The 18,588-nt window shown below is 48.2% G+C and overlaps 1 protein-coding gene across 2 annotated transcripts in view; it reads left to right on the top strand.

The window, feature by feature from the left end:
• The window catches only part of POU2F3 (POU class 2 homeobox 3), an 81,681-nt gene that overhangs the window by 40,279 nt on the left and 22,814 nt on the right, over positions 1-18,588 (top strand). For both annotated transcript variants that reach the window (XM_027036742.2, XM_053203969.1), the window contains one exon: positions 18,084-18,188. In XM_027036742.2, coding sequence (XP_026892543.1) covers positions 18,084-18,188 — 105 coding nt within the window. The remainder of the gene's footprint in view (positions 1-18,083; positions 18,189-18,588) is intronic.

Here is an 18,588-nt window from a genome sequence, read left to right as displayed (position 1 = left end):
AGGAGGCCTGTGCCCAGCACACTCTGGTCACCAGACTGCGCAAACACCACCACAGAGCCCCTCTGGGGCACCGGCTCCAGCACTGGCAACGAGTCCCTGGATGCCTCTAGACGGGGCGTGCAGATTGTTCCTCTCTGCTCAGGTGTGGGTTGGAGAGCAGCAAGAATGCAAGGCAGAGGCACGCATCCAGTCTCCCTGATTCTGCAGGGATACAGAGGTGGACTTTCCTTGGAGATCTCGGTGAGTTGCCTTTGGCGGATACCGGTGAGACCCTGGTGGGACTAAAAGCAAGACCAGGTCTCCCCCATGTGGGAATCGTTTTGGAGCAGCGGTGTTGACAGGGAAGCTGGATCTGGCCCCAGTCACGGAAGAGGTGACGCCATGTGCTGAGCCCTCGGCTTAATAAGCACCCTGGGTTGAGTTCTTCAGCAAGTAGTATCTCATTTAAAATCCGAAAGCGACCCAGGGCAGTAGCTTTTGTGATCCCCATTTTCCAGAAGAGGAAACTGAGCCTTGGAGAGCCCAAGGGACTTGCTTAGAGCCAGGATTCAAACCAAGGATCATGGAAGGTGCCAGGCGCTTTACATAGAGTTATATCTTATTTGCTGTTACTTAATTCTTACGCCATCCTGGTGAGGTAAGCGTTATTATTCCCATTTTGTAGCTGGGGAAACGATAGCTCAGAGAGGTTAAGTAACTTACCCAAGGTGGAGCTCAGCTATACAACAGGCCTGTGTGATTCTATACTGTATTAGGCTGAGAGAGACGGAGAGAGAGAGAGCGCACGAGCACTCTCCTGCAGGTGAGACACGACCTAACGTTACCCAGAGCCCCTAATTCGGCATCTCTACGGTACTTTTCCACGTCTCTAGAGTCCTCTCACTCATATCGGCTCCCGCAGACCTCTTACAGCCACGGCTTGCCAGCTGGGGTGACAGAGATAGTATCTGCAGGCCCAGGGAAGGTTGCCAGGTAAAGGGTGGGGTGGAGAAGGGTTCCCCTGGCCCCACGAGAAGCACCTCCCTGGGCCTGTGCGTGAGAAGGGCGCAGGGAGAGGACTGTTTGCCTGTGTATGTGCCTGCAGGGCAGGGGGTGGGACCCGGATTTCTCTCTGCCCCCTACCAGGAGATTACTTCTCCCAGACTCCCAGCTGCAGCTGAAAATACACTTTTTCCATCTCAAACTTTCTTCTCTTGGTCCAGCCCAAGAATGGCTTTGAAGGCCACCCTCAGGGCTCAGGCGCTACACCAATGTTCCTGGTCAGTCGCCTCAAATGGTAAAGTGACTTGCGGCTAAGTGGGGAGCTGAGGCCTGTTCAGTTTACCTTTATTCTGAGTCTCCTCGCCAATCGGCACCGTGTTCAGTACGGGTCTGTTGTCTCCAAATTCAGCTTATTCTGCGAATCGCAGCTGCCCCCGCTGCTCTCCAGGGTCAAGACTCCCCTCCCTCTGCCCTGCGTGGCCACGAAAAACCCCCTTGGCTCACAACCCCCAAGGATCCTTGGTTCACATCCTGTTTTGCTTTTGTTTCTTAGCAGCCCCTCTCCTGCACCGGCATCTTCTGCGCAAGTAGCACAGGCTTTGTTGGCATAGACTACTGCAGGGTGTCCCTGCTTCGAGGCTTACAGGTGACAGTGTCGTGGTCAGAGGTCCAGCTGTGGCATCACACAGACCTGGATTCAAATCTTGGCTCTACCAATAGGCTCTGTGTCATCTGGTCGCTCCACCTTCTCTCAGCCTCAGTTTCTGCCCCTGTAAAATGGGGGGAAATAATAGCACGAACCTTACAGCATTGTCAGGAGGAGGATGAAATGAGATTTTGAATGTAAAGTGTCTGGGACACAGTAGATGCTCAATAAACATGAGTTACTGGTGCTGTCACAATAACATTGGTCCCAGCTGTCCCATCTCGCGTCAGCCTGGCTCCTGTGTGCCTCTTCTTCTTAGCTCTGCCCTCGGAAGGCTCTGGAAGCCTGGGGTTCACCTTTTTCCAGGTGGCAGTCCTGCTCAGATTCAGATTCTTCTGAGTGTTCTTACCCGTGTCCTTGTACCTGACTCATGCCGTTGCTACCTCAATAATAGGAGGCTTGGTCTGTGCCAGGTAAACACAGGCATGTCTCACTGTACCTAAGAGGGTGGCTCCTGAAATGCGAATTTAAGTCAAAGTTTGTGAACTAAATCTGATTTTTCTCCCAAAAGAGAGCCTGCTATTTAAAGGAATGTTAGACCACATCTTTTCAGGCAAACGAAGAATGCCCTTTTACAGTCAGTTAGAACCAAACATCATCTATAGTATTTGCTTAAGGTAAATTACAGATTAATCTTGCCTTTCCCTCTGATGACATCTTTCAAAGAAAAGTGTGCGATCCTGGGCACCTGGGTGGCTCAGTTGGTTGAGCGTCCAGACTCCTGATTTTGGCTCAGTTCGTGATCCCAGGGCCACAGCATTAAGCCCTGCTTCGGGCTCCATGCTGAGCATGGAACCTGCTTAAGATTCTTTCTCTGTCTCCCTCTGCCCCTCTCCCCCTGCTCATACTCTCTCTCTTTCTCTCTCTCAAAAAAAAAAAAAAAAAGAAAGAAAGAAAGAAAGAAAGAAAGAAAGAAAGAAAGAAAAGAAACTGTGTGATCATAACAAGAAAGTTGTTTAAACTTTACCCCATTACTATGAAGGGGTGTATCTGAAGGATCGGAAGCAGGCTTTGTAGACCCCTTGTGTAGCTGGTAAACTGAGGCCTGCAAAGATTTGGACACCCAGCCGCTGGGGGTACACGCTGATTCCTGCAGGGGGCAGTGGCAGAGTACTTCAGTCCCCCTCGCTCTGGCCCGGGACCCTCACGAAGAGGAGGGATCAAGTTGCTAGAGCACGAACCACTGAACCACCGGGCCAGAACAGGTTAACACGGCTCTGTCTGGAAGGGGGAGCAGTGCAGCCGCCCAGAGGCAAGGAGTCTCTTCCTCTCTGACATGAACCAGAACCAACTTCCTTTCTCAGGACTTGGTACTTCCCCTTATACTTAGCCTGGCAACACGGAGGGCAGCTTCCTGGCTCGCAGAGTACTTCCCAGAGCTTGGTCTTGCCCAGGGGCCTGGGAGAGACAGACGCTTTCCTGGCATAAAGCAGAGCAGGGAACAGCAGGACCTGGGGTTCGGACTTTGCCCAGGACCTGGCAGCTCAGCGAGGACCCAGGATTCTTCGGGAATGCTCAGGCAGGGAACAGGATGCTCTGCGGGAAGAGGATCTGGGGAGTCCAGCTTCACAAGAGGGCTTCAGCTCCCCTCTTTCCCAGATCCTGAGGACTTCTAAGTACTGCCTGGGTGCTTATTAGAATCCATGAGAATCCAGGGCTCCTGGGTGGCTCAGTCAGTTAAGCATCTGACTCTCGATTTTGATTCAGGTCACGATCTCATGGTTTGTGAGTTCAAGCCCTGAATCGGGCTTTGTGCCGACAGTGCGGAGCTTGCTTGGGATTCTCCCCCCCCCCCCCCCTCTGTCCCTCCCTTACTCTCTCTCTCAAAATAAATAAGTGAACTTAAAAAAAAAAAAAAAGAATCAATGAGAATCCTCCTTGGGATGATGGAAGTGTCCTGAAGGTAGAGAGGAACAGGTATACACAAGCGTCTTGAGTCTGTTTTGAGTGAGCCCTGGCATCAGCTTTCATGCCTCCTTCTGCAGGCAGCCCTCTGGGACCACCCCCTCCACCTTCTGTATCTCAACAGGCTTCTACTGGGAGTGGGTCTGCCTCCCCAACCAGACTGTGAAATAATTGAGGAGAGGGTCTGTGGTTTATTTATTACAGTAGAGGAGTGTAATAGAGTAGACACTCAGTACATGTTTCGTAAGTAAATGGATTGAGAGATAGTTGGCATGAACCCATCCGCCCACCCACCCGTCCCTCTGTCCTGGGTGTCATGAACTCCCATCTCTCTGCTTTCGGGGGCCTACTTCCCTTCGTGCTGCTCTGCTCCTGGCGTCTTTTTCTCAGCAAGTGATCCACAAAATCTCACCCCTTACCCCAGGAAGGTGAGCTTGTTGGGTTTATGCAAATAGAGTATGTCATGGGCTCCATCCAGTCTGCTCTGGTAAATATTTCCCAACTCCGCAGTTTGCTGGCCAGCGCTGGGAGCTCTTGGCTGAGGCTCAGTGGTTGCTGGGGTGCTAGGGGCCACCCTCCGGGGACCCAGGGTCTGCAGAGAGGACTCTGACCGACCCAGTGTTTTAAACTCTTTGAGCTAAGCTAGTAACCCAAGCCAGAACGGGCCCCTTAACAAATGCCCCTTGGTGGGTTATGTGGCTCTCCTGGGACTGCCCTCTCCTGGCCGTTTAACGGAAACAGTGGGAGCTGGGAATATCCAATGACACCTGATGTCACTGTGACTATTTTTCATCAACCGTGGAGACAAGTTTGGGTTGAATCTCTCTATCTGGAGTGAGTCAGAGACATACAGACTCTCAGGGCTAAAAGATCCCTCAGGTCAAAGGTCCCCTGTTCTCAGAAGGGCGCCACAGACCTCTGCTATCTGGCACAAAGGCTTTTTCTTCCTCCCTTCCATCTTGCGTGTCAATACTCTTACTTATTCGTAATATAACATCTTAGGACTAAGCTTTCACTGTCTGCAGTGACATTTTAAATGAAAAAACAGAGCAAATTTTTATAAAGCTAAATATATTCAGTTCTTACCATCTGAGCTTTTGTGCGCGCGTGCGTGCGTGTGTGCGTGTGTGTGTTAAAATATTAATTGTATGTGATGAAATGGTCTCACACCCCTGTCAGATGGCCCTTGCCCCCACATCTCTGCCAAAGCTCGCTCAGGGATTTTGGCCACGCTACCCAAAATACAGCCTACTCCAGGGTCAGCGGTTGTACTGTTAGGCCACTTTTTCTCCTGTTAGACCCCGATCAATGTCCCCATGGTCACCATCTCTAGGAGTTGTCACTCTGCCTGCCTTAGCTCCAGGGCCTGAGTCCTTCTCCTCCACCTGACAGCCCTTCAATATTTGAGAAGAGCTATCACCCCAAAACCTTCCCCTTTACATGTAGATATTTGGAATTCCCCAGATGATTCCACACATCAGGTTCTCGACTGCTTTACTTAAAGCAATGACACGCATAATACATGAATACCTTCTGGTAGCAAAAAAAATTTAATAATAGAGATAAAAAGGAAGATTTTGGATCCCTGTCCCTCTCAGCCCTCCTCCCAGAGGTAAATCCTGTTTTCACTGTGGTGTGTAAATGTCTAGAAGACTTTTCTTTCTGCACATGTGCGGACATGGGTACAAATGCAGATGTCCAAATGTTTGTGGGTTTTGAAAATTCACACGCATGTACGTCTATGTGTATAAATTATGCTGTGTGTATTCTTATGCAACTTTCTCTTTAAATTAAAAAATAGGATTTACAGGGGCATCTAGGTGGCTCAGTCAGTTGAGCATCTGACTTTGGCTCAGGTCATGATCTCCTGGTTCACAGGTTCAAGCCCCGTGTCCGGCTCTGTGCTGACCGCTCGGAGCCCGGGGCCTGCTTCGAATTCTGTGTCTGCCTCTCTCTCTGCCCCTCCCCCGCTCACGCTCTGTCTCTCTCTCTCGAAAATAAATAAGCATTAAAACTTTTTTTTAAAAAAATAGGATATATGGGTTGTTTCATGGCAGATAGTTGTATGACTCGTTGACGACCATGTAACATTCTATGGTTTCAGTGTAATTTTACTTGCTTACCACTCTGTCGATGGGCATTAGGTTGTTTCAAGTACTTCTTTTTACGGTGTTCTGATGACCTCTTTGAATTCATTTGTGCCTCGATACTTTGATACACATATATTTCAGTCTACCGATCACCCTCTTTAAGTATAATATCCACAAGTGGACGACGTTCAATTATCAGATGACATCCGGTTAGGCCAGAGCACAGTGGGATCATTTGTGCGTTCACTGATCCATTTACTCATTCAACAGATGTGTATCGAGAAGGTACTATGGCTGTGTTGTGCCCTGATTGCAGCCATTCCAAGCCCAGATGAAACAGTAGTAGGCCTGTCTTCATGGAACTTATATGGTCAAATAGGGGAAGCTTCCTTGATGCTCTACTTCCATTCGTGCCTCCGAGCCTCCAGATTTTTTTAAGAAGATAATTCTATCACACTGTCAACTTGCATGCTCTTAGAATTCATTAATGTCTCTCGAGTATTTTTAAATGTTAAATGTTGCCTCAACTTGTACATTTAAGTTTCATATTCTAAGTAAACGATTGTGACATTTGCTCCCTATGTTTTATCTTATTCCTTTCTTCCCTTCCTTCCATATTTTCAAGCTTTCAAAAAAAAAAAATTGACACCTTTGGGCAAAGTACTAGGTAGTCCTGTTCCTCACACGGAGATTTATGAAGTACGCGTGCTGTATCTTCATCCAATTTACTGATAACATTCTTAGACTGGCCACGCACAGAGTCCTACGACATGTCGCCGGAGACCTCCCACCTGGATGACGGTGACGTGTTAATCCTATCTCAACCCATGTGACCCCATCTTGACCTCCAGAGACAATACATACATACATACATACATGCGTATGCGTATACGAGCGCACGTACGTGTATGCTCAGGCCTACTATGTCTCATCTGTGCTGGGAATGGCTGCAATCAGGGCACAACACAGCCATAGTACCTGCTCGATACACATCTGTTGAGGGAGTAAATGGATCAGTGAACGCACAAATGATCCCACTGTGCTATGGCCTAACCGGATGTCATCTGATAATTGAACGTCGTCCACCTGCGGATATTATACTTAAAGAGGGTGATGGGTAGACTGAAATATATGTGTTATCAAAGTGCGTGCATACATGTACTGTACGCATGCATACAATAATTATAGCATTTGCCAGATCCTTATTTCTAAGAACCCTGTATGAAAGGAAATCAGCCTAGTGTGGTGTGACTTTTCAAGTCCGTGTGATACAGTGGAGAGAGAGTTGATTCTGGATCCACTCAGAACCAGGTGGTATTCTGCCACTTCCTAGGTGTACGATCTTCGGGAAATCATTTGACTTCTCTGAGACCCAGTGTCCTGTGTTCTAGGATTGTTGAAAGCGTTCACGTATTCATTCCCCGTAGATCTAATAAGCACCTACGAAATGACAGGCATCGTGCTCTGGCAGCAAGCAAGTAGGTCTCCCAGGTAATAAATGAACAACAGTCATTACCGTCATATTGTTTTGGTGACCAGAGCAAGGAGAGCCTTCCTTGGAATGTTTCATAGATATTTTAGCCCTAGCCCTTGAGATCTGGGTAAGAATCAGAGATTATTTCCCTTTTATAGGTAGGGAAACAGATACATGATTAGAGAATCCTCTGACTCAGGTTCACACAGCCTTTTCATAACCAATTTGGTAACTGCTCCCAGCCCTAGACAATTGAGTTTACACTGTCAATTACAGTGGTTTGAACAACCATCATGCCGAGAGCCCTATCCCAGGCTAAGAAGGGTAATAGGAGAGCTATGTACTCAATAGAAATTGAACCAAAGGGTGAGCCCAATGTAAAAGGGAGCTACCCAGACCTACTGTAGTGCCTCACTTATCCAGGGAGCCCAAAGCCTCACCCATTTAGAACCCAACTAAGAATAAGGAAGCAAAATGAGACCTTGTACCAAGCCCTTTCTCAGGGCCTTAAAGTTTTATTTTAGAAACAGTTGTAATGGGTTTAATGATCTGGTCTTTCCAGCCCTTCGCAAATAAGAACTACAAATTTGAGCTGGTAGAGGGGGCTGCTAAAAGCAAGCATACCAACAGTAGCGGATAAAAACTTGGTGTGAGAAAGGAGTTTAAAAACCTGGAAAAAAATAGACCTGCAAAGGAAGAAAAAAGAAAAGAAAAGAAAAGAAAAGAAAAGAAAAGAAAAGAAAAGAAAAGAAAAAGGAAGGAAGGAAGGGAAAGAAAGAAAAAGAAAAGAAAAGAAAAAGAGAAAGAAAGAAAAGAAAAAGAGAAAAAGAAAAAAAAGCAACTAGGGACTATTTAGTGCTGCAGCCAACAGAGGCCAAACACTTGCTACCCCCAAGGGCATGATTGCTTCTAAGAGGAGTTCACAGTTACGACTTGAGTCATTGACTAAATTATCTTTCAAGTACTCTTTAAGGGAAAGTAGAGATATATACATTACCTTTTAGTAAGATCTCTAGTCAAAATGAAACCAATATATCTCTATCCCAAGCTGCAATAAAAGTCTTTGGAGCTGCAAGGGATAGGTTTTGGGACTGCTTATCTGGAGGGAGGATATCCTAGGGATTTTAAAGATGTGTTGAATTTTTGTTTTTAAGTTTAGTTACTTAATTTGAGAGAGTGCAAGCAGGGGAAGGGCAGACAGAGAGGAAGAGAGAGGTGAGTCACCAGCAGACTCTACACTATCAGCACAGAGCCCGATGCAGGGCTCGAGCCCACAAACTGTGAGATCATGACCTGAGCCAAGATCAAGAGTCGGAAGCTTAACCGACTGAGCCACCCAGGCTCCCCAAGATGTGTTGAATTTTAAAGCAGAGGACTCGGGTTCAGACCCTGGGCCTCCTGCTAGCCAGCTATGTACTTGGGGAAAATCTACCTCTCATGAACTTTGTTTTCTTCAACTGTAGAATGGAAAGACCATCACCTGCCTCTTCATCTTATGGGGATATTCTGAAACTCAACCAAAATTGTATGCTTGAAAGTGCTTTGTAAACTGTAGAACATCACAGAAGGTTCTAAGGTCTGTAGGCCACATCCCAGGTGTTGCCTGCTGGTATAGACAGTGACTCAAGAAGTAGGGAGAGAAGGAGATTGGGTTATTTTTGCTATTATTATTTTTAACTATTGTTATTGCTAAACATGCACGTGGGCACACACACGCACATACAGCAATATCTGTATATATGTTTATTTACATCATGTGCCCCTTAACTTCTCAAGAGTCCCTCTGCCCAGGAAAAAGAAGGAACCCTACAACTAACTTTAACACCTCGTAAGCTAAAAAGTTCTATACGGATATGTGACATTTTGAGTGCTTACTGTTTTTAACCTTTCTTTTTTTTTCTAAGTTTATTTTTGAGAGAGAGAAAGAAACCGACAGAGTGTGAGTGGGGGAGAGGGAGAGAGAGGGAGACACAGAATCCGAAGCAGGCTCCAGGCTCAGGGCTGTCATCACAGGGCCCAACGTGGGGCTCGAGCTCACGAACCAGGAGATCATGACCTGAGACGAAGTCGGGCGCTCCTTAATCTGTTTTTTGGTTTTTTTTCATTTAAAATTCATAATTAGCTTTTAAAAAATTAAACATTGCCGAACTGTGCACGCCCTCTGGAAACCCAAACCCTCTCCGCTCCGGCTATTGTGAGCAGTTGGGTTGACCGTGGCCTTTCAGATACCAGTCTGGGTTCACTCTTTCAGGCCCGCAGGCGTTCACCAGGGGATTCCTGAAATAAACAGGCCTTTGTTACAAAGGATAAAGCTTCAAGGGTGGAAATATATGTTCTGTCCTAAAATCTCTCCGTTTTGTCTCCTCTGCCTCGTCCTTGCTGTTTTGGCCTTGGGCGCATGTATCCCTATCAGCTCTTACCTGGACTGTTGCCATCAACAGCTTCTTAATCAGCGGCCCTGCTTGCGGTTTACCCACTTCAGACCCGTATCCCACACCACCGTCAGCGTAACTGAGCTGAACAAAAGTCTCTCCGTGCTATTCCCCTTTCCTCTGGTGACACTTTGCCCCCAGAGTCCGTCGAAACTCCTCTGCACGGTGTGCGGGGCTTCCAGGGGCCCTGGCTGCTCGTCCAGGCCTTCCCCTCCGCACCCCCATGCGGCAGCAACATCTCCGGACTGCTAGTTGCTCTCGTCCTCTGCAACTTTGGACGAGCTGTTCCCACTTCCTGACATGCCCTTCCGTGCCTTCCCTTGGGGAGCCCCCTTCACCGTTCAGGGCTGCTCAGAAGGACTTTTCTTCTGTGGGGCTCTCCTTACCTCGCTCCCCTTCCTCTGGCCGTGCTGTGCCCTGCCACGGTGAGTCACAATCTTTCCATGCCACCACGATGCGTGCTTGTGATTGCTGTAAGCATTGCGTGGTTGCTGTTTACTTTTCGTGTCCTGTGTCCTGATTAACCCGGCAGGCCCCCGTTCATCTTCGTGCCTCTAGTTCCCCCTTGGTATACAGTAGGTGCATACTAAATTCTCATTGAACTAAACTGACCTGGGAAGGGGACCTTTATGGGACAGGAAACCTCTGTGTTTCAAGCATGCCACGTGGAAGACCAGCTACTCCATGCTGTCAGAGCAGATCCAGTGTTGGAAGGGCACGAGGGGTGCCTCAGTTTATCTGGAGTTCCACAGCAGTTCAAGACACGAGGCCCTCGGTCTTGCTAGAACACTGTTCTCAAAGGTAAAAATCACCGGGGCGACTGGGTGGCTCAGTCAGTTGAGCGTCTGACTCTTGGTTTTGGCTCAGGTCATGATCTCACCATTCGTGAGTTCTAGCCCCGCGTGGGACCCTGGGCACTGACCTCGAAGCCTGCTTGGGATTCTCTCTCTCCCCCACTCCCTCTCTGCCCCTCCCCTGCTCATGCTCTCTCTGTCTCACTCAAAATAAATAAACAAACTTAAAAAAAAAATAAAAGGTAAAAACTACCAGGGAAACCCATTTACTTACACTGGTAACCCATGCTCCAACTTTCAGGGGCAGGCTTCCAGGTCACAGGCAGTCACCCAGGAAATGCCAAGGAGAATCCCTTTCAGACTTGTTGCAAACTTTACGTTCAATAACTATGCAAGCCCCACATGCACATAAAAGTCCCAGGCCACCCTTGTGAAAATGTTTACACCAACCACATACCAATGTGAAAACAACATGGAACTTAGAGGAGGTAGGGGTCCACAGGGACATTTTCGGATGGGAAATTCTGGGGGGAGGCCAATGGGGTTGCCTCACTTGGACCAAGTGTTACAGAAGAAGAGGGGGAGGGTCTGGAGGCGAATGACCCAAGTAGAAAGTCATGCTGCGCTCTTCCTGGCTGTATGATGTCAGCTGTCCTGATTGTTCCTGCATCTGTAAAAACGTTTGATAAGATTATTGGCCTCATGGAATTATCATGAAGGATAAATGATATATTTGCAAGTGCTTTTGAATCTCTAAAGTGCTACAAAAGTATTATGTTCTCTCTTTCTGGAGCTGATGCTCTTGTTCGCCTACCCCACTTAGCTTCCTGATAATGAGGGAGGGAAATGAGCAAATATCAAGCCCCTGGAGTGAATTCCTGCAGGGGAGAGTCAAGGAAATGCAGAATACTGGGTCCCAAGCCAAGTACTATGTTATCATATCTAGTCAATTGTGCTCTATCTGGACATGAACCTTAGTCTGTGTAGTAATGAAGAACTCTGAACGGGGACTTTTCTTTTGATGAAATCTCATTAGAGCAGTGGGATTAGGGTTGCTACTGAGTTATGACCAGGAAATGTAGGAAACAATATTTTGAGCGATAAAAACACGAGACCGAGCCATGCGGCCGTGCAATGGAATGGACGGAATGGTGTGTGGGGAGTTAGGAGACCTGTCCTCATGGGCCCTGGGTCTCCGGGCCGGGCTTGCCTGCCACTCTAGGTCTGTGGCCCTGAGCAAGTTGGTCTGCCCCTCCTTGGGCTTCAGGAGTCATAGCTGTGAAATGAACGGTTTGGGCCAGGTGCTAGCTGCATTTCCTTCCAGTTCTGATGGGGAAGGAAGGGAACCAACACTTGTTGAATGTCTGCCATGTAGCTGGCACGGTGTGCACCGTGAAGAGTCTATGACTCTGTGAATCCATCACTCTCAGGTGAGACTTAGGTTTACGTAGAACTATGGAGTCACATAGACTTGGACCGGAATCTCATCTCTATTATTTACCTGCAGTCTGACCTCAGGCAGGTTTCTTAATATCTACAAGCCTCAATCTCTTTTGTCATCTGCGAAATGGGGCTGGTGAGACAGTCAGCATACTTTCTGCTCCCAAGTCTGCTCCCGCTCTCTTTTATGCATTATAAATTTCTTAAGTAGATTCCATCTAGTCTCCTTTTCTCCTTTTGTCTAGGCCTAGAGAACCGAATGAAGTAACTTAAAATATTAGATCATGCAACCGGGGTGCCTGGGTGGCTCAGTCGGCTAAATGCCTGACTCTTGATTTCGGCTCGGGACACGATCTTGACGTTCGTGAGTTCGAGCCCCGCATCTGTCTTCACGCTGTCAGCACGGAGCCTGCTTGGGATTCTCTGTCTCTCTCCCTCTTTGCCCCTCCCCTGCTTGTGCTCTCTCTCTCTTTCTCTCTCAAAATAAATAAATTTTAAAAAAAGATCATGCCACTAGTTAGAAGCAGGGATGGGACCGAAAGTCAGAACTCCTGGTTGCTCCTGAGCCTTGCACTTGCTTCCTGGATGTCTTTTTCTTTTCCTTTTCTTTTCTTTTTCCTTTCTTTTCTTTTCTTTCCTTTTTTTTCTTTCTTTCCTCCTTTCTTTCTTTCTTTTTTTTCTTCTTTCTTTCTTTCTTTCTTTCTCTCTCTTTCTTTCTCTCTTTCTTTCTTTCTTTCTTTCTTTCTTTCTTTCTTTCTTTCTTTCTTTCTTTCTTTCTTTCTTTCTTTCTAAATCATCTCCTGCTCTGAAAAGGACAGCAAAGTCCTTCCATGATAGGCAGCCCAGGTGTATGCAGAAGAACCCAGTGTGATGCCAAACTGCATTCACTCACCAGACACTTCCCAAGAATAGCCACTGGGCTCAGGAACCATTTTCAGAGTTTGGTTCAGAGAACGTGCTCAGCATTTCTTCCCCCACTGCACCTCCTACCTCCTGCCGTTTCACTTCTTTGGGGGCAGAACAGCTCTCTGTGTGGGCAAATCAAGAGTTGTGCGGAATTCCTCTCAAGACAGTAGTAGCTCTGGGCTCTTCTCTACCAGGTGGCCTACTAGGAGAGCCAGAAGGGTGTGATTCAAAGGGGATCAGGGTCAGAAAAAAGAGAGCCTCCATCAACCCACCAGAAGGGAACATGGCGGGCATCTCGGGAAGGCTTTGAAGGAAGGTAGAGCGTGACGTCGTTCAAGTCCTGGCCACCAAGAAACATTTGTGAGGATTCGTCCTCCGTAGGGACGCAGCCCCTTCCCAGAGTTTTTAAACTTGAATGCATGGACTTATGTGCCAGAGGGAGAAGAAAACTTTTATAGGCTTAAAATGATGGGGTTTTTCACGCATGTGTCAGCACTAGCAATGCTATGTCTTAAGAACTGAAGCCAAAGCATTAAATAACATGACTGATAAGCTTGTTGCATTTCCAGAGTCGGTGCAAGCCAGAAAAACAAGGATGCCTCTTTGAAAAGTTCCTTTTCAGGAGGTAGCAACCCCAAGTGGCCCCGGCTTCCCGAGGAGCTACTAGTTTATTCAAGGGTTCCCTGTCTCTTCTCTTCCTTTGTCTAGAAGTTTGATGCGGGCAGGGAGAAGATCCCAGTGTCCCTGGGCAAAGGTGCCTCGAAGCTGGTCTGTCATTGCTCTGACTGGAAACCTGGGTGAGGCCATCTCCCCAGGCACTTCCCGGAGGCATCTGAAGGCAGGAGTCTTGAACTCCCAGGGAACAACCAAGAACCACAGAAAGAGGAGAGTTTCCCAAGCAAAAATGCAAGCCAACGTCTCCCGGGGGACTTTCAGCCCTGTTCACCTGAGATGAGTTACTTGCCTGCCCCATTCTACCACTGGAAATATATTTTTAGGATCTTTTCATGAGCAACATGTTCGCTGCCAACCCTTTATAGATCAGTTACAAAACAGAAACTCTCCTTACTCCTAGGAGAAGTGTAGAAGGGGGGGGAGAAAGAAAAAAAAAAATCCTGCCTGTAATTGAAGGCAGGTTGGGAGATGTTCATGCTTTGAAATTCTCCTTCTTGTGAAATGTTTATGAAACACTTTCCACAAACGAGTTATGCAACCAGGACAACAGCTTTGATCGTTTTCATCGCCAGTGATCTGTTCATTAGTGTGGGGCTGCTTCCCCGAGAGAGAGAACCATGTGAAAATGTCATGGGTGGGGCTAAGGAGGAGTACCCCAGCACCCTCGTGCCCCATCACATGACCCCAAAACATGGTTCATAAGGAGGTCCGTGGGTCTATCTGGGCCAGAACGCCACCTTTTCCATCACCCATGGTCTATGCTGTCTCCCACCCCTGGGAAGTTGGTAGTATTGTTTTGTAGAAAGGGAACCGGGGGAAAATCAGAGGATCATTCCCTTAAGGGACTTGGCCAGTGTCTTGTTATGTAACTTTATCCCCATCTCTAAAACTCTCTGGGCCTCCATGAGATGGGAAGGCAAATACTTGTCCCCACACCCCTGGCTGGGAGTGTGAAGCCGAGTAAGGAATGTATGAAGGCTTCCAGCCCCTCAGAGGGGGCTCTCTCCTCACGGAATGAGGCTACTGCTTTCTCAAGCAGGTGATGTCAGGGAGTTCATTGGGATTAGAAAAGATAATCACCCATGATGACTTTTTACCTCCCTGGTCACTGCCCAAGACTCAGTGTAACACCTGTACACAGCACAGTGGGTGGAGAAAATCCTGAGCGAACAAACTTTGTCTAACAGATGGACGGGACGGTCAGTGGCTATGACAGGGCCGAGCCCTCTGGGTGGCCCGTGTCCCCAGGGATTAGTCCATCCCAAGCAGGGCCTGCAGAGATATCCCTTTGCGTGAGAAGAACCACCAAAGGGACTCTGGAGACAGTCTTCACGATTCCAGGCAGGCTGTGGGTTTGATTGGGTTTTCACAAGTACGGGGGAAAGTGGATTTTCGTCCAATTTGCCTCCGGTTCTCACATTAGAAGTCAATGGGATTCCAACAGAAGTCTCTCTATCTCGTCTTCCAGATCCACAGCCAACACCCAGTTGCCTGGAAAGGCTCCAATCTTTTCCATTCGACAGCAGTGAAAGGGATTTTTTTTGATTTGGGAAGGACTTTGTTTCTTAATTTCTTAGTTTCTTCACCCATGAACTCTTAAGAGAATTGCCGAAGGAGGCTGTTAAGAGCCGCTAACGTATCTTCCTCCCTTCCTCTCTTTCTGAGACCCACCCACCAAAGCAGAGACTTCTAGAATCTGTCACCGAAAAAGAAATCTCCTTTACTGTCTTTCAACCTGGTTTGTATAGGACTCTCTTCCTTGGGGGGTTACTGTCAGCAGCTCGCACCCATGGGCTAATGAAATATGAGAAAGGAAAGAGTGAAACGTCGCCAAAGCAAAAAGTCACAACAATGACACACGGGGCTGTCAGAACGCCCCAGACGAACACCCAGAGGAATTTCCTGCTATCGGTCGCTTCATTTTTAGAACTGGGAGGTCAGCTGTGCCCCTCAACGAGTTTGGAGGGCAATTGATCCGGGAAGCAGATGAAAGGGTGAGTTTTCTTTTATGATGGCGCTGGTTTCTGAAATTAAGTGTTGCAGGAAGACCTGGCAGTGATTCTAACAGATAGCACCCAGGTTGGAGGCAAAGCACATGTTTTCAAGCTCTGTCATAGCTGCACCTTCTTATCTCCATTGCGCATAATGAGTCTATAAAGGAACCCTGCCACTTGCCTCCGAGCTGGAGCCCCGCCAAGCTGCCCGCGGTGGTTCTACCCAGCGTGGCTTTGGCTCCAATTTTCCGTGTTCTCCCTCTGTCCCCCTTCCTCCATCCTGCCTCACCTATCCCCACACTGGGAGAGGGATGCACCGGGGCAGGAGCGGGGGGGATCTACAAAGGAGACGTGGCCCCCAAAAGGCTTTGCTTAACTAAAATCTCTTCGAACAAACCTTAAGGGTGGTGGTGGTGGTTTTAAATAAGTAGTTGTATCATCTATTTCTGGCTTTTTAAAAACCTGCTAACAAATGTTTCCCCAGAATCGAGGATGTGAAAACTCTTAATTTCTAGGGGAAGAAAGTAGGACACCAGAGCTTCTTAGACGGAGATGCCAAGCCTGGGTGGGAAGAACCGAGGGAGCCTGGGGCTAGCGATTGGGGCCGTCTTGGCAATCCCTCCCGGCTGGCCGTGTCTTTAGAGTTTTCACAAAGTCTCAACCCTCTGCCCCCACTGTCCTACTTCCTGTCTCTCTCCCTTCCTCTTCTCTGCTTCCAGTGCCCCAGAATAAGTCTCCTTAGGTGAGAGAAGAGAGGAATGATTTGTAAAGACTGTCCCTGAAAGAAGCATCCTCTTCCCAGTTTTGGTGGCACCAGCCCTTGTTGGTGCCCTTTTAGGTCTGCTTTAGAACACCGCAGCAACCTGGGCTAGCCAAGTCTGCCAAACGCACCATGGAACTGGAACTTGTGAGTCCATTTTAGGACTGGAAGAGAGAAGAATCCCATAGAATCATCAAACAGATGGAGAAACTGAGTCTCGTACAGGCTAAAAGATTGCTCAGGGTTACGTAGTAAGTTCAAGTCAGGGTGAGGACTTAGACACAAGGTCTAGCTCCCTGTTCAACGTTTTCCTGACTGTATCCCCCTGGAGTCTATGGAGAAATGGGTTCTGTTTGTGTCTTTTAGGTAATTAACTTGCATTAATTCCCACTATGTGCAAGGTACCATATTTAGGACATTAGCTCTTTCCTCGGTCTCTGATATCACTCAGTAGGATCTGCCTAGCTCACCAACCAAAGGGAGTTCTTTCTTTAGTGATCTAAAGATTCGTTTCACAACAGTGAAGCATAAATATAGCCATTGGTCTGAACGTTTTACTTGGATTAAGTTAATACAGGAGTGATTCCAGGATGTCTGTGACATCCCCAGTGTAGACCAAGAAAATGGTTTAAGCCAGGACGTCTATGGCCAAGAATTTCCATCAGAGGGTCTCCCTAATGTCTTTTAAAAGGTATAGTCTAGATCCTATGCTCTTTGTCATATTATATGAATTCAGAGTCACTTGGCTCCCCCTGCCCCAGTGGACTTCCTGAAAAGCTGCAAGAGCATAGTTCTCTGGATGGGCCCAAATAGTGCACCCATCCAGCCCTGCCCTTGGACACCCGAGAGCCCCACAGGTGGGTGATTGGTGCTGTCATCCAAGACAGCACTGGATGAGACAGCACTAGCCTCTCTCACTGGAGAGAGGCTAGAGAGGTTTTAGAAGCCATCACACCCCCCTCGGGCTGCCCCTGCAGTAGTGACTATGAGGGAGACGTGTCCCCACCTGTAGGGAGACCGGCAAAGACTATCATCAGAGCCGCATGGGTGCAGAGGGCTGACTGCAGAGGCAGCTCACCACGCAGAAGATAGATAACTGTGGAAAACAAGGGGAAGAGAGAGGGGAAGCTGGCTCCCAGACTTTGGGATTTTGTGGACCAGGAAAATAAACAAACAGTATGGGGAAGACTGGTAAAGGGTTGCCTTTTTTTTTTTTTTCCACTTTTTACGGTGGGGAGTTTTTAAAATACCATTTAGAACATTTTTTTTATGTTTATTTAGTTTTGAGAGAGAGAGAGAGAGACAGAGAAACAGCATGAGCGGGGGGAGGGGGGCAGAGAAGGAGGGAGACACAGAACCCGAACCAGGCTCCAGGCTGTGAGCTGTCAGCACAGAGCCCAACACGGGGCTCAAACCACAAGTGGTGAGTTGAAGTTGGTCGCTTAACCCACTGAGCCATCCAGGTGCCCCTTAAAATACCATTTAGAATCAGCATCATGTCACAAAAGAAATTCTAACCTCTCCCCCCAAGAAAAAAGGAAGAACGCCATCTCCAAATTTAAAAGAAATGTTTCAAGTCCCTGCAATATCCTTCTTTTTTTTCCTGTTTCAACGAGGAAGCGCGTAAACTGCACCGTGGGCCTGCACAGCCCACAGAATGTGCTGAGGAACCATGGATCTCTGTGAACCCCCCTCCTGCAGACTCTGACTCCAGAGTGCCGTTTCCCTGTCTCTTACCAGCTGCCCTGGGCTGAGGTGCACACACAGGCAGGCACATCAAGCCCCAGCCCTGTAGGTACTGTAGGAACAGAGCTAGCTCCTTACTCTCGGGGCTCGTCACTAATCCACCTTGACCTTCTCTACGTTTCTGTTTCTGCCCACCTGGGGAGGCCCCGCACTGATGCTCTCCTGCCTCCACTTACACAGATTAAAACTGAGGACCTCAGTGACTCCTTGCAGCAGACCCTCTCGCATCGGCCATGTCACCTGAGTCAAGGACCTGCCATGATGTCTGGAAACCAAATGTCTGGGGTAAATGCCAGCCTGATGCCGGGGAGCCCTGATAGTCTCAGTGGGCTGGGGAGTTGAAGTCAAGCCTTCTCCAAAATGCTTGACCTCTAGACCTGGCTCTCGGTGAATTCGTGGTCTGAAAAGCCCCCTGTAGGGAGTGTGACCGAGGGATTCGGGCCTGGGGTGGAGGTGGGAGTCCATAGGGGAAGCCCGGCTGCCTCTACCTGTCTGGGACCAAAAGGAACCGGCCTGGCCAGAACAATGGACCTAGCGGCTGTGGAGCTGGCCCCCATTTCAGGGGGCCCTATTGCGACAACCATGGCTACAGATATAGAGCATTTCTGTCTCCAGTGAGCCCACTCTCCTCCCTCGAGGTTTTGCACCAAAGCCAAAGTAGAACAGAGTGTCGTGCGGGGAAGAG

This window comes from Acinonyx jubatus, chromosome D1 (genome assembly GCF_027475565.1).
Source record: "Acinonyx jubatus isolate Ajub_Pintada_27869175 chromosome D1, VMU_Ajub_asm_v1.0, whole genome shotgun sequence".
NCBI lineage: Eukaryota > Metazoa > Chordata > Mammalia > Carnivora > Felidae > Acinonyx > Acinonyx jubatus.
Note: the sequence above shows the minus strand (reverse complement) of the source record. Positions and strands in the feature narration are given on the sequence as shown.